General features: G+C 59.4%; 1 protein-coding gene and 1 long non-coding RNA gene across 13 annotated transcripts; one reads left to right on the top strand and one right to left on the bottom strand.

Annotated features, from left to right (window-relative positions):
• Positions 1 to 13: 13 nt before the first annotated feature.
• On the bottom strand, positions 14 to 19,644 carry LOC119566301 (sulfotransferase 1 family member D1). Of its 12 annotated transcripts, none has more exons than XM_043548264.1 (10): positions 19,285 to 19,644; positions 18,360 to 18,488; positions 18,150 to 18,247; positions 17,935 to 18,061; positions 17,568 to 17,662; positions 14,743 to 14,923; positions 13,917 to 14,268; positions 12,801 to 13,391; positions 11,607 to 11,737; positions 10,860 to 11,351 (listed from the first exon to the last, which is right to left on the bottom strand). In XM_043548264.1, the coding sequence occupies exons 1-7, from the start codon at positions 19,463 to 19,465 to the stop codon at positions 14,156 to 14,158; spliced, it is 924 nt and encodes a 307-aa protein (XP_043404199.1). In that variant the 5' UTR covers positions 19,466 to 19,644; the 3' UTR covers positions 10,860 to 11,351; positions 11,607 to 11,737; positions 12,801 to 13,391; positions 13,917 to 14,155. The 12 variants fall into 12 exon arrangements, with proteins under 12 accessions (XP_043404197.1, XP_043404205.1, XP_043404196.1 ...); XM_043548266.1 differs by having other exon boundaries at positions 13,290 to 13,391; XM_043548265.1 differs by having other exon boundaries at positions 14,142 to 14,268.
• Positions 3,258 to 7,203, top strand: LOC122466145. Its single transcript, XR_006291453.1, has 2 exons — positions 3,258 to 3,308; positions 6,954 to 7,203. It is a non-coding gene; the product is annotated as an uncharacterized LOC122466145 (long non-coding RNA).
• Positions 19,645 to 21,513: the final 1,869 nt, after the last annotated feature.

Here is a 21,513-nt window from a genome sequence, read left to right as displayed (position 1 = left end):
GGACCTAGCCGGGGGGAGCAGGTGGGATTCGGGGGGGTGCTGCCTCAGGGCTTCCTGGCTGAAGGCGCAGGCTGGGTCCCGCCTGATCCTGTCGGAGCTGCTGGCCGTGTCCTTTCCAGCTGAGATTTCTCCCTGCACAAAGATCAGTAAATAACCTTTACCTTCAGTCCAGCTGGCCACGCAACGAGGGGCTGAACTTGTAACCCTCCTGCCAGGTGGAGCTGGCAGCCACCCGGGCCGGGTTCAATATCTAGGGGTTCCTCTGCACCGACACAACCCAGAACCGGCTCCAGCCCCCACCCAGTGACCTGGGACAATTACCGCCCACCCCGGGCGCCGCTGAGAGGTAAAACTTCCCCCCCTCACACGCACAGAGTCTGAGTGTAGAAAAGAGACTCTTAACGAGAGGAGGGACGTCGCCCGGCGTTAATTAGGGAAAATGCCACAAGCCGGATTCATACACGTAACACTGTGAGCGGGACACCCACACCAGGATGTGGGGGGCAGAACATCCGCCTCCTGTTCCTGAGACCTACAGCCACCAGTTCCTTGTCTGTGCCCCCCAGTCTCCCTCCACCCCACCCGACTCACGGGGGGGTCCCTGGTCAGTGAGGACCCAGGGCTCAGAGACGCGTCTGTGTGAGCTCCCCTCCCGCCCGGGGGAGAAGGCACCTGGCTTGTTCCCCCCTCTGAGAACTTGCTTTGGCTGCCCCCCACCCCCAGCTGCTCATTCCGCTCTGCTGGCCCCTGGCCAGCTACGGTGCCTCTCTGCTAGTCCCCAGCCAGCCACGGCTCCTCTCTGCTAGTCACCCCGCCAGCCACGGTGCCTCTCTGCTAGCCCCCGGCCAGCCACGGTGCCTCTCTGCTAGTCACCCCGCCAGCCACGGTGCCTCTCTGCTAGTCCCCAGCCAGCCACGGCTCTTCTCTGCTAGCCCCTGGCCAGCCACGGTACCTCTCTGCTAGTCACCCCGCCAGCCACGGTGTCTCTCTGCTAGTCCCCGGCCAGCCACGGCTCCTCTCTGCTAGTCCCCGGCCAGCCACGGTGCCTCTCTGCTAGTCCCCGGCCAGCCACGGCTCCTCTCTGCTAGCCCCCGGCCAGCCACAGTGCCTCTCTGCTAGTCCCCAGCCAGCCACAGCTCCTCTCTGCTAGCCCCCGGCCAGCCACGGCTCCTCTCTGCTAGTCCCCAGCCAGCCACGGCTCCTCTCTGCTAGCCCCCGGCCAGCCACGGCTCCTCTCTGCTAGTCCCCGGCCAGCCACGGTGCCTCTCTGCTAGTCCCCGGCCAGCCACAGTGCCTCTCTGCTAGCCCCCAGCCAGCCACAGCTCCTCTCTGCTAGCCCCCGGCCAGCCACGGTGCCTCTCTGCTAGTCCCCGGCCAGCCACGGCTCCTCTCTGCTAGTCCCCAGCCAGCCACGGCTCCTCTCTGCTAGCCCCTGGCCAGCCACGTTGCCTCTCTGCTAGTCCCCAGCCAGCCACGGCTCCTCTCTCCTGGTCACCCAGCCAGCCACGGTTGTCTGGCTCACTGCCCCCGAAAATGGACCCAGCTGAGGGGTCCTGTTCTCTGCACCTACAAGCTCTGTGTTAGACCATGTTCCTGTTGTCTAATAAACCTCCTGTTTCCCCGGCTGGCTGAGAGTCCCGTCTGACTGCAGAGCTGGGGGGCAGGACCCTCTGGCTTCCCCAGGATCCCGCCCGGGTGGACTCGCTGTGGGAAGCGCCCGGAGGGGCAGAGGATGCTGAATGCTCCGAGGTCAGACGCAGGAAGGTGGAGCCGGGTGAGCTGTGTGCCCTGCAGACAGGCTGCTCCCAGAGAGGAGACTTCCCCAGAGTCCTGCCTGGCTTCGTGGGGAGCAGTTCCAGAGCATCGCCCGGGGACCCCGTGACACCCACCACAAGCGATTTCAGCTCTCATCTGAGCACTTTAACGTAACAAAAGGCTCCTAATGAAACCTATTTAGCTCTGTGATTGAACGATGGGAGGAACAGGCTAAACCAGTCTGGGGACCCCTAGGCAGAGTCCACACCTCCTGGCTGGGACGCCTGTCCCCACCCCTCTTACTTTCACAGGGCTCTAGCATGGCTGTAACTCAGGCCATAGAGCTTCTCCCGAAACAATTCCTAGAGCAGATCACAGTAGCATTTCATTTCACTAAGGGGGTGTGATGAAGTGGGGGAGTTTCTTGTTTTTCCTTAAAATGAACAGGAGGACTTGTGGCACCTTAGAGACTAACAAATGTGTTTGAACATAAGCTGTCGTGAGCTATAGCTGACTTCATCGGATGCTGTAGCTCACGAAAGCTTATGCTCAAATAAATGGGTTAGTCTCTAAGGTGCCACAAGTCCTCCTGTTCTTTTTGCGGATCCAGACTAACACGGCTGCTACTCTGAAACTTGTTTTTCCTTGTTTCCTATGGGGGATTTTCTTGGTTTTCCTCTGATTTGCATGCAGAAGGGGTGGGACTCAGTTTCCCTGGGTGCTACGGGTTTAACGAGGTGATGGGAGAGGGAGTTTGTGGTTACCCAGGACCAGCAAGGGAACTTGGGACCCTGGCCAGTGGCCTGGAGAATGGAGACCCCAGCGATGGGTGACCTGGGGAGCCGGAGGCCCAGCTCGGGAGTCCCAGCCGGGTCTGGCCAGTGGGGGGACAATGGGCTGTGGAGAAAGGGGAGGGGGCCCAGGTGACGCTGTTTATGACCCTGTTTACCTGGAGAGGAGACAATGGACAGAGGCGGGGCTTGGGGCCGGTGATATTGGATGCCCAGCGGGGAAGCAGGGGGGCTCAGGGCTGGAGAGAGGGATCAGGCAGAGCCCCCCCGGATGCAGGGGAGACTGGGATGTGCTGGGCTGAGGGGGGCCAGGCCTGAGGCCCGGAGAGTTTCCTGTGCTGGGTTCAGACGCTCAATAACCCTCCTGTTTTACGCTGGCGGAGAGTCGCTCCGGTCTAGAGAACAGGGTGGCATCATCCCTTTGGGAGGGCGGGGGGTGGAGGCCCTGGGGATCCAGAGCAAGGGGACTCCCTGAGGGGGCCCACAGCGAGAAACAGGCGTGCTAAGGCTCAGAGAGGTGCAGCTCCAGGAGGTGGAGGGGCTGAACCCCGAGAGAGAGTGGACCCCTGAGAAGGGCTGTCTCACTGAAAGGGGCACCCCCCACAGACCGCACAGGGCCAAAAATGGGCATGATCTGTGAGTCCATGACAGGGGGACTACACAAAAATGAGGAAGTTAGTTAAACAGAAATTAAAAGGTACAGCGCAAAAAGTGAAACCTCTGCAAGCTGCATGGAAACTTTTTAAAGACACCATGATAGAGGTGTCACAGAGTGTGGGGGAGTCCAGGCCCTGCACCCCTCTTCCTGGGATTCACTGAGACTCTCAGCCAGCCAGTAAAACAGAAGGTTTATTGGACAACAGGAACAAACAGAGCTGTGGGTACAACCAGGACCCCTCAGTCAAGTCCTTCTGGGGGAGCAGGGAGCTCAGACCCCAGCCCTGGGGTTCCCTGTGTTCCTCCACCCAGCCCCAAACTGAAAACTACACCCCCCTAGCAGGCCCCCTCCTGCAGCCTCCGTCCACATTCCTGGGCAGAGGTGTTACCTCCCCCTCCCCCTCCTGGCTCAGGTGACAGGTTCTCAGGTCTCCCGTCCCCAGGGCACATTCCCAGGTCAACCCTCCCCCCTCCCTGCTGCATCACATCGTCCCATCTCTCCCCCCTTCGAGACTGAACTGAGCGGGGTCACTGTGACCAGTGACCTGGGGAAGTTCGGGGCCCCCTCTCCGGGACAGCGCATCCGCTATCAGGTTGGCCCTTCCCTTCACGTGGACCACGTCCATGTCGTAATCCTGCAGGAGCAGGCTCCATCTCAGGAGTTTGGCGTTGGCTCCTTTCATCTGGTGCAGCCAGGTCAGGGGAGAGTGGTTGGTGTAGACGGTGAAGTGTCGCCCGAAGAGATAGGGCTCTAGTTTCTTGAGGGCCCACACCATGGCCAGGCACTCCTTCTCGATGGCCGCGTAGTGTTGCTCCCGGGGTAGCAACTTCTTGCTCAGGTCCACGATGGGGTGTCTCTCCCCCTTTTCATCCTCCTGCATTAACACAGCCCCCAGTCCCATGTCTGAGGCGTCGGTGAATACCACAAAGGGCTTCTCAAAGTCTGGGTTTGCCAGAACTGGGCCACTGACCAGAGCCTCCTTCAGCGCGCGGAAAGCCTCCTGGCACTGCTCGGTCCAGACCACCTTGTCTGGCTTCCCCTTCTTGCATAGCTCAGTGATGGGGGTGGCTATGGCGCTAAAGTGGGGCACAAATCTTCGGTAGTATCCGGCCATCCCAATAAAGGCTTGGACCTGCTTTTTGGTGTGGGGAGCGGGCCAGTCTCTGATCACCTCCACCTTGGCTGGTTCCGGCTTTAGGCGGCCGCTCCCCACCCGATGGCCCAGGTAAGATACTTCAGCCATCCCCACCTTGCACTTCTCCGCTTTTACAGTCAGCCCAGCCCCCTGGAGTCGGTCCAGCACTTGTCTAACCTGGGACACGTGGTCCTCCCAGGTCTGGCTAAAGACACAGATGTCGTCAATATACGCCACGGCAAAACTCTCCATCCCCCTCAGGAGCTGGTCCACCAGGCGCTGGAAGGTGGCCGGCGCTCCCTTGAGGCCGAAAGGCAGGGTCAGGAACTCATAGAGCCCCAGAGGGGTGATAAAGGCCGATTTCAGCCGGGCATCTGCATCCAGCGGCACTTGCCAGTAGCCCTTTGTAAGGTCCATGGTGGTAAGGTACCGAGCTCCTCCCAGCTTGTCTAGGAGCTCGTCCGGCCTGGGCATGGGGTAGGCATCAGATACAGTGATGGCATTGAGCTTCCGATAGTCCACACAGAACCGGACCGACCCGTCCATTTTGGGGACCAGCACCACCGCGAGGCCCAAGGGCTGGCAGATGGCTGGATCACCCCCAAAGCCAGCATGTCCCTGACCTCTCTTTCCAGGTCCTGAGCAGTTTTCCCCGTGACTCAGAATGGGGAGCATCTTATCAGCGGGTGCGACCCTGTCTGCACCCGGTGGACAGTCAGATTAGTGCGTCCAGGCTGGTTGGAAAACAGCTGTCGGTAGGGATGGGAGGTCCCATGGTGACTCTCTCTCTGCATTGGGGTGGGCCTGTTCTTTTGGGACTCCTCCCGGCTACCCCCTGACCGACTGTTCACAAACTCGTCGGCCAGCCGCCCTGCGTGCTGGGGGTTCGCGAGCTTTGTGTCCACCAGCCACAGCCTCAGGTCGGAAGGGCACTGTTCATACAGGTGCTCCAGTACGAACAGGTCAAGCAGGTCCTCTTTAGTTTGGGCCCCCGCTGTCCACTTGCGGGCATATCCCTGCATCCTGTTGACCAGTTGTAGGTAGGTGACCTCAGGCGTTTTACGCTGACTCCGGAACCTTCTCCGGTACATCTCGGGGGTCAGCCCAAACTCACGGAGCAGGGCCTGTTTGAACAGTTCGTAGTCCCCTGCCTCCGCCCCTGTCGTTCGGCTGTAGACCTCCACGGCTTTGGGGTCCAGTAAGGGGGTGAGGAACTGGAGCCTGTCTGCAGGGTCAACCCTGTGCATCTCGCAGGCATTCTCAAAGGCCGTCAGGAAGCTATCTATGTCCTCCCCCTCCTTCCGCTGGGCCAGGACGCACTTATCAAAGCTCCTTGCAGTCTGGGGTCCCCCCGCACTCACCGCAGCCGGGGCCCCACTGCTCCTCAGCCTGGCCAGCTCCAGTTCATGCTGTCTTTGTTTCTCCTTCTCCCCTTGCTCATGTTGACGTTGTTTCTCCTCATGTTGACGTTGTTTTTCATGATCCTCCAGCTCCCTCATTTTCCTCTCCCTCTCCCATTCCAGCCGCATCCGCTCCAGGGACGGGGAGCGCCGCCGGGAGGATCCCCTGCTGGCTGCCGGGGTCAGGGGACCCTCGGTATTCACCGGGCTTCCCCCAATCCCTCCCCCAGGCATAGGTAGGAAGGGTCTCGGGATGTCCTCGGCAGCAGTCTTACCCCTCCCAGCCCGGTCAGGCCCCAGGGCCCACGCTGCGTCCGCCGGGTGGCTTCCCTCCGGGACAGGGATCGGGTCATCCAAGCGATCCCTCTCCTCCAGCTGGGCAATCAGCTGTTCCTTGGTGGACCTCCCGATGCGCAGACCCTCTGCCTGCACAGCTCCACCAGGTCGCTCTTCAGGCGTTTAGCGTACATCTCCCTGCTGGCCACTCGCAGGCCGGGCAGCTTTCCACAGTTTCCAGGAAAAGCCCCTCGTGTGCCAGTCCTTCTTGAGGTCACCACCTCTTTGCCAGGGTCGAGCTGCAGACTCCTCCGCCCCTGGGAACGCTCGCTGCGATCCCCCGGGGGACCCTGTTACTGCAAAAGTCCTTCTCTCTGGTCACACACTCCCAGGGGTTAACCGCCCCCTGAAACCGTCTGTCTCTGAATCTTCAGCACACCTGGTCCCCGTCAATCCCCCTTCGTTTTACTGCTCCCCAGTCACTTACTGCAGGAAGCGCCGTTCACGGGGTGCAGTACATCCCACCGCTGCCACCAGTTGTCACGGAGTGTGGGGGAGTCCAGGCCATGCACCCCTCTTCCTGGGATTCACCATGACTCTCAGCCAGCCAGTAAAACAGAAGGTTTATTGGACAACAGGAACACAATCCAAAACAGAGGTTGTGGGTACAACTAGGACCCCTCAGTCAAGTCCTTCTGGGGGGCAGGGAGCTTAGACCCCAGCCCTGGGGTTCCCTGCGTTCCTCCACCCAGCCCCAAACTGAAACTAAACCCCCCCAGCAGGCCCCCTCCTGCAGCCTGTCTTCACATTCCTGGGCAGAGGTGTTACCTTCCCCTCCCCCTCCTGGCTCAGGTGACAGGCTCTCAGGTCTCCCATCCCCAGGGCACATTCCCAAGTCAACACTCCCCTCTCCCTGCTGTGTCACATCCTCACAAGAGGCTCAACTGAAATCTATACCCCAAATTAAAAAACATAGTAAGAGAACCAAAAAAGTGCCACCGTGGCTAAACAACAAAGTAAAAGAAGCAGTGAGAGGCAAAAAGGCATCCTCTAAAAAGTGGAAGTTAAATCCTAGTGAGGAAAATAGAAAGGAGCACGAACTCTGGCAAATGCAGTGTAAAAATACAAGTAGGAAGGCCAAAAGAGAATTTGAAGAACAGCTGGCCAAAGACTCAAAAAATAATAGCATAAAATTTTTCAAGTACATCGGAAGCAGGAAGCCTGCTAAACAACCCGTGGGGCCACTGGACGGTCGAGGTGCTAAAGGAGCACTCAAGGACGATAAGGCCATTGCAGAGAAACTAAATGAATTCTTTGCATCCGTCTTCACTGCAGAGAATGTGAGGGAGATTCCCCAAGCTGAGCCATTCTGTTTAGGTGAAAAATCTGAGGAACTGTCCCAGATTGAGGTGTCATTAGAGACCTCTTAGTCACCAGGTCACCAGCTGTTAGGGTTCCCCATCTCCAGGCCGTTGTCTGGGGGTCCCGGCTGCCAGGCGAGGTCACACCTCGTCCTCTGCAACAACAAACTCTCTCCCATCACCTTGTTAAACATGCAGCACACAGGGAAACTGAGGCACACACTATTCACGTAAAACACTACAAAAATCCCCAACTTCATCACAATTAGGAAAGGGAGAGGTAATAAGACAGAAAATATCATGCTGCCTCTATATAAATTCATGGTCCGCCCACATCTTGAATACTGTGTGCAGATGTGGTTGCCCCATCTCAAAACAGATCTATTGGAATTGAAAAAGATACAGAAAAGGGCAACCATAACGATTAGGGGTATGGGGTGTCTGCCATATGAGAAGAGATTAATAAGACTGGGACTTTTCAGCTTGGAAAAGAGACGACTAAGGGTGATCTGATAGAGGTCTATAAAATCATGACTGGTATGAGAAAGTAAATAAAGAAGTGTTATTTACTCCTTCTCATAACACAAGAACTAGGGGTCACCCAATGAAATTAATAGGCAGCAGGTTTAAAACAAACAAAAGGAAGTACTTCTTCACACAACGCACAGTCAACCTGTGGAACTCCTTGCCAGGGGATGTTGTGAAGGCCAAGGGTTCAAAAAAGAACTAGATAAGTTAACGGAGGAAAGGTCCATCAGTGGCTATTAGCCAGGATGGGCAGGGATGGTGTCTGTAGCCTCTGTTTGCCAGAAGCTGGCAATGGGCACAGGGGATGGATCACCTGACGATTACCTATTCTGTTCATTCCCTCTGGGGCATCTGGCATTGGCCACTGTCAGAAGACAGGTTACTGGGCTAGATGGATCTTTGGTCTGACCCAGTATGGCCACTTTTATGTTCTTATCCTCTATAACAGCCCATAAGTTGTTTTTTTTGACAGAGTTGTTGGTCTAGTAATTAGGTGGGAAGCACTAGCCAAGATATATCTTGATATTTGGTAAGGCTTTTGACACAGTCCCACAGGACATTCTCATAAGCAAACCAGAGAAATGTGGTCTAGATGAAATTATTATAAGGTGGGTGTGACATTCGATACCTTGGGGGAGCATCCTGGAACCCCATATTCCTCATTTTTATATAATCATGATCTTACACAGAAAGCAGGCCTTATAAGGTATCAGGGGAAAGGTTATGACCTGCTGAAAGTCATTTCTCTATCCATATGTGTGTATCATTAATGCATGTGAAGTGATGAGAATTGTGTTGTACGGTTGTCACTCAACCATGCTGTAAATTGGGGAACTAACCAGATATGAGCTCCCCAGAGGCAACAGCAAGGAAAGTAACCAATGCCCGGGTGGGGTGTGAAACAGCCAGGGAGCTACAATGCAATGACTCACCTGCATGAGGCCACACCAGGGGAATTGCTCAACCTGGCCTGGAGACTCAGCAATGCCCCCAGACATGCCTGGACTTGTGCTCCCCAAGCACATGGACTGAGGGTATAAAACAGACACAGGAGCCACAGGCTGGGCCTTTCTCCTTAACCCACCTATGCTCAAGCAACAAGGACACTCTGAAGACTCCAACTGAGGGGACTGGCCCAGATTTCAAGGGTAATTATGCTTATAAAATTTGCAGGTGAAATCAAGGTGGGAGGAGTTGCAAACACTCTGGCGGACAGGTTTAGAATTCAAACTGACCTTTGCCAAATGAGAGAACTGGTCTGAAATCAACAAGATGATATTCAATAAAGACAACTGCAAAGTGCTTCTCTCAGGAAAGAAAAATCAAACGCAGGAATCCCTGGCCGGTGGTGCTACTGCTGAAGAGGATCTGCGGGTTAGATGACAACGTGATGCCGTTGCGGGACAGGCGGCTCTCCGGCTGGGGTGTGCTCGCAGTGGGCGGTAGTGGGAGAGTCCAGAGGAGAGCAACAAAACTGGTCCAAGGGTCCGAAACCCTGACCTGACAAAAAGAACTGGGTGTGTTTAGTCCAGGGAAGAGAAGACCGGAGGGGGGCGAGGGGGGGAAACGGACACTCTTCAGCTAGGTTAAGGGCTGTTAGAAAGAGGACGGTGATCAATTGTTCTCTCCATCCACTGAAGGTAGGACAAGAAGAAACGGGCTGAATCAATCTGCAGCCAGGGAGACTAAGGTTAGATATTAGGAAACGCTTTCTAACTCTAAGGCTGTTTAATAGGCGTCCAAGGGTGGTGGTGGAGTCCCCATCGTTGGAGGCTACTAAGAACAGATTGGACAAACACATGTCCGGGCTGGTCTAGGTTTACCTGGTCCTGCCGCAGTGCAGGTAGCTGGACTTGCTGGCCTCTCGGGGTCCCTTCCAGTCCTGTGATTCTATGATCACCCCAAGGGCCATGGACCTTGCTGAAGATTCCTAATGTCTGTGCTAACAAGCTCTGTTCTATGCTGTGTTCCCGATGACTAATAACCTGCCTGTGTTCCCTTGGCTGAGAGTCATTGCAGGCTGGAGATTGGGGGGCATTGCTCCCTCTGGGGGTGGAGGCCCCGGGGGGCCAGAGCGAGGGGACTCCCTGAGGGGGCCCACGGCAGAGACGGGTGTGCTGGAGGCTCAGAGAGGTGTGGTTCCAGGAGGCGCTGGAGCCCAGGGCTTAACCCCGGAGAGAGAGTGGACCCCCGAGAAGGGTTGTCACACTGAAGGGGGGGTCCTCCCAGGGACCGGACGGAGCTGAGAGAGACCACAGGGCCTCGGAGTGCATGACACCAGTAGATATGCACGGGGGACGGGACGCCAAGGAGGAAGTTTGGCTAGTTAGCTGTGCCATGGTCCTGTCCCTCGCTGGCATGTCCTGGTGCTGCCCCAGTCACACGTCCCTGTGGCTGGGCACTCGGGTACTCCCATGGTAGCAGACCCCTTGGGTTCTCCTGGGCATTGGCCCTGTTCACAGGTTTGTGACCCCACATACCAACAGGAGGTGCCCCCCTCTCTCCAGCTGCCCCGCTGCCCCCATTGCGTCTGTCTGACAGCTGTCACTTCCAGCAGCCATGGAACCTTCCCACCCCCAATGTACCATCTCCCCAAGGGCCATGGAACCCTCAGGTCCCCAACGTTCCATCACCCCATATGGCCATGGAACCCTCAGGTCCCCAACGTTCCATCACCCCAAGGGCCATGGAACCCTCAGGTCCCCAACGTTCCATCACCCCATATGGCCATGGAACCCTCAGGTCCCCAACGTTCCATCACCCCATATGGCCATGGAACCTTCCTTCTGCGTATTAAAGGGACTCCTCCCACAGGCAGCATTTCCTGCCTTGTAACCCAGCACCCCCCCATTCGAGGTGTCGGGATCGCTGACCCTCTTCATGGGGTGCAGGGTAAGGACCCCTCCCAACCTGCTGGGAATTTAACTACCACAGCACGACCCAGTAAGACACCTCCACGGAGTCCAGAGAGACAGTTTATTGCTCTGGTCTGGGCACTGGCCAGCCATTTGTGTGGGGCCAGAGTGAGGGGGGAACCACATTCCAGCCACACTCAGGAGTGAGGGGCCGGAGCAAGGCCCTGTGGGGCTGAATCTGAGGGTTTGCATGAAAGCGCCAGAGGGAGATACAGGGGCGTCTTGTGTCTGCCGCACAGGAAGGGGGATGGGCAGCTTTTATTGACACCCAGATCTTGGGGAGCGGGGATGCTGCTGAGACCTCGCTGGGGAGGCAGGACTGACAGACGCAGGGATGGACCCATCAGCAGTTCGGCCGGGGGCCCCCGGTGAGAGCGAGGCGCGATGCACAGGCAGCTCCATGGGCCGTGCTCACTGGGATCCCCTTCTCTAGCCGCGCAGCAGGGACGGCCCCGCCAGTCCCTCTGCCGCGTCCTCTGGCTGCGCCCCACGCTGATCTCCAGCGTCGGGGGGTCCAGATCCACTCCCGCACCTGTGCCGGCAACAAGGAGAGACTTAGAGCCCGGGGCAGAGGGGGACACGGTCACCGGCAGCGCTGGGTGGGCAGAGCTCTGGCAGGTCCCTCGGACCAGTTACCCCACAGGGGAGATGCAGCCGCGGGGAGGCGTCTCCCTCCCCAAGCACCTGGCTTCCTGCCGTGAGCTCGTGTCACCGGACTGAGGGCAGCAGGGCCGTGCCAGTACCGATGCTGTGCTCGCTGGTCGGGGCCTCTGCCCTTAGCCCTTACCTGCCCACGCCTCCTCCCAGAGCAGTAACAGCTCCAGCCCCCCAGCGCCATGGCCAGCAGGAGAGCCCCTCGCAGCGTCCACAGCAGGATCCTCAGCCCCGGCTCCAGGAGGCCGCGCTGCTCCTCCGGCCCTGGCAAAGGGAGCAGGTGAGAGAGAGACGCCTTCACCTCTGCCCCTCCCTGCTCCTGCCATGGTCCCTGTGACCTGCTGCCTAGCCAGGGAGCTGAGCCCAGCCCCTGGGGAAATCATAGAATCAGAGAATATCAGGGCTGGAAGGGACCTCGGGAGCTCATCTAGGCCAACCCCCTGCTCAAAGCAGGACCAATCCCCAATTTTTGCCCCAGATTCCTAAATGGCCCCCTCAAGGATTGAACTCACAACCGAAATGCCTGGGGGTTCCCCCGCCTAGCCCGTGGACACTACGGGAGATTCCCCGGGGACGTGCCTGCTAACAGGAGCCCAGTGGGTGTTACCCCCGGCACCAGAACGGGGACCGGAGGGGGTCGTGATGGGGTACATGCCCCATCCTGGCCCCGAAAGGGTTAGTGTGGCCGGAGAGACCCGTTACCCACCTGGCTGCACCTGGCGGAGGGCTGGCCCAGCTGAAGCTGAGTTCGAGGGGAGAGGGGCCGGGTCCTATGGAGGCAGGAAGTGTGGAGCAGAAGGGGCTGTGGGAGGAACCCTGCCCTTGTCTGGGATTCGAGAGTTTGGGGGCGGCTCTGGGCTCCTCTCCCGAGTAGCGAAGTCGATAAGAGGCCAGGAGGCCCATGGAGCAGCCGCCGGGGGAAAAAGCCCCAGTGGGGAGGTAAAGGCAGGATCTGGCCCTCCAGGGAGGGAGGGTCCAATGGAGGAACAGGCTGTGGGGGAAGGTCCAGCCCCAGGAGGGCAGAGGTTGGTTTGTGTTTGGGGGGTTACTGGGCACTGTGGGGCCCTGAGCAGGCCTGGGTTGCCCGGCCAGCCCCTGAAGGGTGCATGGAGCAGAGGATGAGGGTGAGCGAGCGCTCGCAGAGCAGGGTGTGAGGTCCAGGGCCCCCGAGTCAGCCCGAGCCCTGTTGTCAGGACATTGGGCTGTTACTCGTTGGCTTTTGGTTACCCTGGCAGCCATCCCGGGGCCGGGGCCGAGCTCGTCAGGGGCCCAGTGCCGCAGCCCCACCTGGCCGGGAGCACGGGGCGAGGCCAGGGCGTGACTCTACCTGCCACCCGTAAGCGGACGCTGCCCTCTCCGCGCTGCCCCCCGTAGTGCACGGAGCAGCGGTAGGGGCCCTGCTCGGCCAGCGTGACGCGGGGCAGGAGGAGCGAAGCGTTGCCCCTGGGCAGCTCCGGGGCAAAGACTCTGCCCCCTTCCTCGTGGTGACCGCGATGCCGTCCAGCTCCATCAGCGCCTGGCCCTGGAAGTACCAGGTCACCCGCAGCTGCCCGCCCCGTGCCCGCCCCGCACGGGGCCGCGGGGAAGCTGCACGTCAGGAGCACGTCGGAGCCCAGGAGCGCCGTCACCGGCTTATCTAACCAGCGCGTCAGTGAAGACGCTGTGTGCGCCAGGGCTTCGCCCATCCGCGTAGGCATCCACCTCCCCGAGAGGCAGTAGCCAGGCCGCTTGGAGAATTCGTCCGTCCACCTAGCGCTGCCTACGCTGGGGCTGAGGTTGGTATACCGGCATCTCTCAAGTGTGTAGATTTTCACACCTCTGAGGGCTGTCGCTATGCCGGAGAACATTCCTAGTGGAGACCAGGCCTGCGAGAGTCAGAGCCAGCCTGAGGGAGCAGCCGGCAGTGCGGTGTCTGCCCCTGGAAGAAACAGGCGGAGAGGTTTTTGGTTGGGGGTGCAGGCTTAGAGGAGCGGTCTTGGTGCTCTGAGCAAATAACCCCCCAGTTTCCTGGTATCTGCGTCTCTCTGCGTTCCGCGACGCAGGACTTTGTACAGTTTGTAAATAAACAAAACTGCATCAAAGAAATCCCCGACGGCCACCGATTTCTCCTCCTCACAGGAACAAGCTGCTGGATTTTTGGCTAGCTGCTCAGGTCAAAGGGTTACACTCCTGCCCTTGCTAGCGGCTCTGAGGACCAGGGGAATGCAGAGACCCCCCAGCCCCATGGAATCTGTCCCCCCCGAGTTGCCAGCTTTTCCTGTGGTGCTGGCAGGGCCTCCCAGCCAAGTCCCTTTTCCCTTTCCCTGGCTCACAGAGAACAACCCTGAGTTCATTGCTATTTACACAGCCCCATGGAGGAAATGCAGCCGCCCGCCCCCCACCCCTCCCGCTTGACATCGATCTGCGACTTCCTGACAGGTGAGCTCTCTGTGGTGCGACTCACCCTCCAAGCAGCACCTGTGCCCCAGGCGACGGGAGGACACTCGGGGAGGGGGGGCGGGGGGGCCATCCTGGGCACATCCTGTCTCGGGCTGAAGGGGAAGTTTCCTGAGGCACCAGGCCCCACTCCCACCTCTGGGACACGCCCTCCCAGGTATCACAATGTCCAGGGTCAGGAGATAAACTTTTATTGCAGCGCTGTTCCCGGGGGCGGGGGGGCTGTCAGCACCTGCGGGGCGGGCCCTAGATCTGGGTCCGGAAGTGCAGGCCGGTCCCCTCCATGCGGCGCTGGTAATGGGCGTCGAATGCCTCGCTCTGCGCCACGGTGAAATGGTTCTTCCAGTCGCCAACCTCGCCTGGGGAGGAGAGGGGGTATCAGCGGGGAGACCCCTCACCAGCAGCAGCCGCCCCTTCCCCAGGAAGTGCCTTCCACCCCCAGCCAGGGGACCCCGGCTCCAGGGAGCGCCCCCCTCCATACCGTGCCCCGCAGCCGGCTGGGTCACAGGACAGGACCGCCGGGAAGAATGCCGTGGGGACCCAGCCCAACAGGAGTTACCCAGAATCCCTGGGAAGAGCCGAAAGGACACGACCCCGCCCCCCCACCTGTGACCTTATGGGGCGCTAATGCCAAGGGAGCACGGCCCCCCACAAGGGACTATGGGTAATAAGGCGAGGCTTCAGACCAAGCAGGCATTACCCAGAGTACCTTGCGCAAGTCCCCGAGGCCCCGTTCCGGAGGGCTACGGAGCAGTGTATAGGGAACTTTCCAGACAAAGCCAGTGGGGTAAGGGGTCCCCACAATCCCCAGGTCCCCCTCCCCCTCCGCTCACCCTTGCGCATGAAGGGGCTGATGGTCTGGTCGAGGATGACTCTGGGGATACTGCTATAGTTGGCCATGGGGTTCTCCTTCATGATCTGGAAGGACGTTTGCTGGACGATTTTCTCCAGCACCTCTGGAGGCAGCTCCACCTCCAAGAAGTCCATGACCCTGCGGATCTCCCGGGCCGGGTCCTGGTGAGGGAGAAGGATGCTGATCCAACGGCCTCTTGATGGCAACTGGCTGAGGGCCCAGGGGTGCATAAGGGTTACAAGGATCCCTTGGGTCTGGTAGCTACACAGAAGTTCGCCAAGGGACGTGGTGTGAGGTCTTTAATGAAAGCCTGTGTTGCACTGGACATGGCCATATGGCACTAGGTAACGAGTTATGTATAGACACTGAACTCTGCCACCTCACTGGTTACCCCTTTTTCCAGATAATGTATTAATATGTTGAGCAGGGCTGGGCCCAGGACATTCCCCTGGGGGACCCCATTATTTATCCCTCTCCACTGTGAAAACTGACCATTTATTCCTGCCCTTTGTTCCCTGCCTTTTAATCAGTTACTGATCCATGAGAGGCGCTTCCCTCTTATCCCAGGACAGCTCACTTGGCTTAAGAGCCTTTGGTGAGGGGCTTGTGAAAGGCTTTCTGAGTGAGCGTCTCCCCTGCGGTAAAATACCTGCAGCTGGCCTGCGTCAGCTGACTCGGGCTCTGTGACGATATTGACTTGAACTGGGACCGTATAGAACATTGTTGCAACCAAGGTCCTGTATTAGCACCAAATCTTGTATAAAGGGGGTCAAATAAGGTGTCTAAGACAAGGTTATGGTTGGCTGGTTAGGATTATGCGATCTGTTTGCATGTATCATTTTTGTATTTAAAGTTTTAAGTATTGGCTCTATACTGTCTGTAGTCCAAACTTATGCTATGCTTCCGGCTGACACCCCAGGCAAGTTGGGGTCAGCTCTGCCTAGCCTGCTGGGTGGCCCATTAAGGACCATCAGCGACACAACTGACCCACTGAGAGACGGCAGACACACCTTGGGACTCAGCCAGGTGTGCAGGGCCCTGCCTAGGGACAGAGCTCTGAGGTGTTCCCAGGCCATGGGATGGGCAGCTTGTCCTTGGGACACAGAAAGCAGAGACCACATGGCAAGAGACTATAAAAGGCAGCTGCTGCTCCTCCATCTTGTCTTCAATCCTGCGTCTGGCCTCTGGAGGGACTTTGCTACCCTGAAGCTTTGAACCAAGGACTGAAGGACCCATCCCAGCTGGGGATGTTCTCCAGAGACGGGATTTGAACCTGCCGTTTATTCCGTCACTGCTGCAAGCCTGAGCCGAGAACTTGGCCATGACTGGATGGAATTGATTCCATTGAACCCATTCTAGCTCTCGTCTCTATCTTTTTCCTTTTATGAATAAACCTTTAGATTTTAGATTCTAAGGAACCCAAGCCCCATGATCAGCCTCAGTCAGTGACACGAGCCACCCAGGGGCGTTTTATGGCAGTGTAGAACTACCCGGAAAGTCCAGGTACACTAGATCCACTGGATTCCCCTTGTCCACGTGTTTCCTGACCCCCACAAAGAACTCTAGTAGATTGGTGAGGCACGATTTCCTTTTACAAACACAGAGTTGACTCTTCCCAAGTAGATCATGTGCATCTCAATGTCTGATAAATTCTGTTCTTCACTAGAGTTTCAACCAGCTTGCCCGAAACTGAAGTCAGGCTTCCCAGCCAGTGATTGCCAGAATCGCCGCTGGAGCCTCTCTTAAAAATCGGAGTCACATTAGCTGCCCTCCCGTCCTCTCGTCCAGAGGCTGATGTGAGTGATAAGTAACATGCCACATTTAGCAGTTCTCCAATTTCATATTTGAGTTTCCTCAGAACTCTTGGGTGATGCCGTCTGGGCCTGATGGCTTCTCACTGGGCGGGGGAGGTGAGCCCACATGCCCCTCCACGCATCTCCTCTGGCTTCTGCCCACTGGGGAGAAGGGTCTCGGGGCTTCACCCCCCACAGGGCATGCCTGTCGGGGCTCGGGGCTTCCACAGGAGCAGGGTTGAAGCCCTGAGACTCCCTGTCCCCGCAGAGCTGAAGCCCCAAGTCTCGGCAGGTGAGCCCCACAGGGCTGAAGCCCCAAGTCTCGGCAGGTGAGCCCCACAGGGCTGAAGCCCTGGCACACACGCCCGAGCTCTTCAACATGTGACGATCGTTGTGTGCGGCTGGGTACGTCTGGCCACCCCTAAGTTATTCCCTCGGTCTGTGAGGAGAAGCTACCAGCGAGCTTGATCTTTTGAGATGTGATTTCAGCCAAACTGATTGAAAATGCTGGGAGAAGGACTTGGAATTAAGGATCTTGCAGGAGACAGCCAGGGGAACGCCTTGTGAGCCAACTGAGGCACTCGAAAGCAGGTTATGTAACTATTTCCAGTATACTCATTCTATGGCTTGACGCCCTCTTCTTTGACGCTAAACTTCTCGTGGTTCTCGCTGTCACTGCGTCGAAGCGCGGCGCAAAGGGGAGCGGGGATCCGGAGGGGGATTTTACCAGCCGGTGGGTTCTGACTCTGGGGTCTGGAAGTGCTGGGAGTGTGCAGGGGATCGGGGCTGGTAACTCCAGAGAGGGGCTCCAAGGGGCCAGGGTGTGCGCCGGCCGCTCGCTAACCTGGACAGAGTGAGCCCCACGGAGGCTGGGGCGGCAGAGGTTGTAGTGCCAGAGGCTGGTGGTTTCAGAGAACTGACCCATGGCGGGGCCAGACACGACTCTGTCATGCTAAGACCCCTGGGCAGCGTGACTTGCCCCTTGCCCCCCGTCCCCTCCTTCCACACTCACCTCTTTCATGTCCTCATAGAAGACGTAGAGGATGCGGTGATTGGCCCGTTCAGCCCAGTATCCACAGACGTGGTCATACCACGAGCCCCAGGCCACTGTGGGGAGAGAGGCCAAGCTGACATGACCCTAATCCCTTCGGCAGAGGTCATAGGATGTGATCACCATACGGACTCCTGCCAGAATTCCTTGCTAGCCTCCCCCAGCAGGTGAGGACCGGTCCGTATACCCCGACGGGGGAAACCTCAGGTCTGGAACCAAGGGAGCTTCCTCACGCCCACAATCCCTTAGGGCCCCCACAGCCTAGGAAGGGGTGGGGAGGGAGGTGGGGCTGCCATGGGGCCTCTGAACCCTCTCGCCCAGTACTAACGTTTCCCATCCATGAACTTCTGCAGATAGAGCTCCCAGGGCCCCGGCTCGGGCTGTGTCTTGTTCATCTGGTCAAAGAAGTAATACGAGACCAAGTTATCCTTGGCATTTCGGGCCACGTAGATCACCTGGGGAAGAGAGAACAACGTGACTGTGGGTTGGGATTTAGGGGTACTGGCAGGGCTGTTGGGGGACGGGGGGGAGAGTGTCTCTTGCCTTGCATCTGTTCTCCCAGAAGGACTTGGGAACCAGCTGGAAGGGCAGGTGGGTCTTGATGACTCGGGGGGGAGGAACATTCGCCAGCTGCTGCACACCTGCGAGAGATGGGACCAGAGGGGGTGTCAGCCCTGCGGGGGGAGCCCAGCAAGGCGGTGGTGGGGTTGCAGCCTTGCCCTGCCCCTGGGCAGGCAGAGTGGAAGCACCCACCTGAGAGCACTGAGGGAGGGGAGCAGATCTCCAGGAAGGGGATCCGGACGTGGGTCGGGGCTCGGCAGGCTTTTTCCACGTCCCCTCGGACCAGGATCAGGTCCACGATCTCCTGCATCCACGTGGTCCCTGCAGCGAGACAGTCACAGACAGAGACCCCACCATCCCTGCTCACGCCCAGGCAGCTTGATCCAGAACCCCTGGCAAGGGGCAGTCGTAGGACAGGATGCTACAGCGCCCCCTGCTGGGAGAGCAGTGCCCCGCCGCCACCCCACAGCGCCCCCCGCAGCACCCCTCCCCTCCCCACAGCACCCCGCTCCCTCCCCACAGCGCCCCCTGCTGGGAGAGCGGCGCCCCTCCGCCACCCCACAGCGCCCCCCGCAGCACCCCTCCCCTCCCCACAGCACCCCGCTCCCTCCCCACAGCGCCCCCTGCTGGGAGAGTGGCGCCCCTCCGCCACCCCACAGCGCCCCCTGCAGCACCCCTCCCCTCCCCACAGCACCCCGCTCCCTCCCCACAGCGCCCCCTCCTGGCAGAGCAGCGCCCCTCCCCCTCTCTATAGCACCCCCACAGCACCCCTCTCCCTCCCCACAGCGCCCTCTGCTGGGACAGGCCAGGTCTAGAGTAGCCAGGAGCCGCCCCCCAACCAGCGCCTCTCCCCCTTCCTACAGGCCATGGCGGGAGTAGCCAGAAGCTCCCCCCACAGCCAGAGCCCCTCCCCCTCCCCACAGCGCCCCCTGATGGGAGAGGCCGGGGCTGGAGTAGCCAGGAGCTCCCCCCACAGCCAGCGCCCCACCCCCTCCCCACGGCGCCCCCTGATGGGAGAGGCCGGGCTGGAGTAGATGGCAGCTCCCCACGCTGTAAGTGCTTCTGCCCCACTCCCTATGGCACCCCTTGCTGGGGGAGGCCGGGTCTGGTCTCTTACCTGCCTTGGGGTAGGTGGAGATGAGGAGGTCGTCAGGCCAGGCCTGGAAGTCCTCGATGGGGCCCCACTGCTGGGCGATGGGCTCCATGAGCGGGATCCCGTGGACCAGCTGGAGGGGGAAGCGGTGGAAGACGTCCTGGGATTCTTGCAAGACCCTAGAGTAGGTCTTTGGCGCTGCCATGGCACCTGCTTCAAGGGGCGGGGTGGGGAGCCCTGCTCAGGGATAGGGACCCCTTGGGGGATTCCTAGCCGGGGGGAGCAGGCTGGTTTCTGGGGGACCTAGCCGGGGGGAGCAGGTGGGATTCGGGGGGGTGCTGCCTCAGGGCTTCCTGGCTGAAGGCGCAGGCTGGGTCCTGCCTGATCCTGTCGGAGCTGCTGGCCGTGTCCTTTGCAGCTGAGATTTCTCCCTGCACAAAGATCAGTAAATAACCTTTACCTTCAGTCCAGCTGGCCACGCAACGAGGGGCTGAACTTGTAACCCTCCTGCCAGGTGGAGCTGGCAGCCACCCGGGCCGGGTTCAATATCTAGGGGTTCCTCTGCACCGACACAACCCAGAACCGGCTCCAGCCCCCACCCAGTGACCTGGGACAATTACCGCCCACCCCGGGCGCCGCTGAGAGGTAAAACTTCCCCCCCTCACACGCACAGAGTCTGAGTGTAGAAAAGAGACTCTTAACGAGAGGAGGGACGTCGCCCGGCGTTAATTAGGGAAAATGCCACAAGCCGGATTCATACGCGTAACACGGTGAGTGGGACGCCCACACCAGGATGTGGGGGGCAGAACATCCGCCTCCTGTTCCTGAGACCTACAGCCACCAGTTCCCTGTCTGTGCCCCCCAGTCTCCCTCCACCCCACCCCACTCACAGGGGGGGTCCCTGGTCAGTGAGGACCCAGGGCTCAGAGACGCGTCTGTGTGAGCTCCCCTCCCGCCCGGGGGAGAAGGCACCTGGCTTGTTCCCCCCTCTGAGAACTTGCTTTGGCTGCCCCCCACCCCCAGCTGCTCATTCCGCTCTGGTGGCCCCTGGCCAGCTACGGTGCCTCTCTGCTAGTCCCCAGCCAGCCACGGCTCCTCTCTGCTAGTCACCCCGCCAGCCACGGTGCCTCTCTGCTAGCCCCCGGCCAGCCACGGTGCCTCTCTGCTAGTCACCCCGCCAGCCACGGCTCTTCTCTGCTAGCCCCCGGCCAGCCACGGTGCCTCTCTGCTAGTCACCCCGCCAGTCACGGTGCCTCTCTGCTAGTCCCCAGCCAGCCACGGCTCCTCTCTGCTAGTCCCCAGCCAGCCACGGCTCCTCTCTGCTAGCCCCCGGCCAGCCACGGCTCCTCTCTGCTAGTCCCCGGCCAGCCACGGTGCCTCTCTGCTAGTCCCCGGCCAGCCACGGCTCCTCTCTGCTAGCCCCCAGCCAGCCACGGCTCCTCTCTGCTAGCCCCCGGCCAGCCACGGTGCCTCTCTGCTAGTCCCCAGCCAGCCACGGCTCCTCTCTACTAGCCCCCGGCCAGCCACGGTGCCTCTCTGCTAGTCCCCGGCCAGCCACGGCTCCTCTCTGCTAGTCCCCAGCCAGCCACGGCTCCTCTCTGCTAGCCCCCGGCCAGCCACGTTGCCTCTCTGCTAGTCCCCAGCCAGCCACGGCTCCTCTCTCCTGGTCACCCAGCCAGCCACGGTTGTCTGGCTCACTGCCCCCGAAAATGGACCCAGCTGAGGGGTCCGGTTCTCTGCACCTACAAGCTCTGTGTTAGACCATGTTCCTGTTGTCTAATAAACCTCCTGTTTCCCCGGCTGGCTGAGAGTCCCGTCTGACTGCAGAGTTGGGGGGCAGGACCCTCTGGCTTCCCCAGGACCCCGCCTGGGTGGACTCGCTGTGGGAAGCGCAGGGAGGGGCAGAGGAGGCTGAATGCTCCGAGGTCAGACGCAGGAAGGTGGGAGCCGGGTGAGCTGTGTGCCCTGCAGACAGGCTGCTCCCAGAGAGGAGACTTCCCCAGAGTCCTGACTGGCTTCGTGGGGAGCAGTTCCAGAGCATCGCCCAGGGACCCCGTGACACCCACCACAAGCGATTTCAGCTCTCATCTGAGCACTTTAACATAACAAAAGGCTCCTAATGAAACCTATTTAGCTCTTGATTGAACGATGGGAGGAACAGGCTAAACCAGTCTGGGGACCCCTAGGCAGAGTCCACACCTCCTGGCTGGGACGCCTGTCCCCACCCCTCTTACTTTCACAGGGCTCTAGCAT

This window comes from Chelonia mydas, chromosome 6 (assembly GCF_015237465.2).
Source record: "Chelonia mydas isolate rCheMyd1 chromosome 6, rCheMyd1.pri.v2, whole genome shotgun sequence".
Classification (NCBI taxonomy): Eukaryota; Metazoa; Chordata; order Testudines; family Cheloniidae; genus Chelonia; species Chelonia mydas.
Note: the sequence above shows the minus strand (reverse complement) of the source record. Positions and strands in the feature narration are given on the sequence as shown.

Coding starts and splice junctions, on each gene's coding strand:
- LOC119566301 (XM_043548260.1), bottom strand. CDS start 13,320: ATGTTCTCCGGCATAGCGACAGCCCTCAGAGGTGTGAAAATCTACACA. Junction 11,844..12,800: donor CGTCCGCTTACGGGTGGCAG/GTAGAGTCACGC, acceptor TGATTTCCCCAG/GGGCTGGGCTCAGCTCCCTG. Junction 11,352..11,606: donor CTGGGAGGAGGCGTGGGCAG/GTAAGGGCTAAG, acceptor TTGCCGGCACAG/GTGCGGGAGTGGATCTGGAC.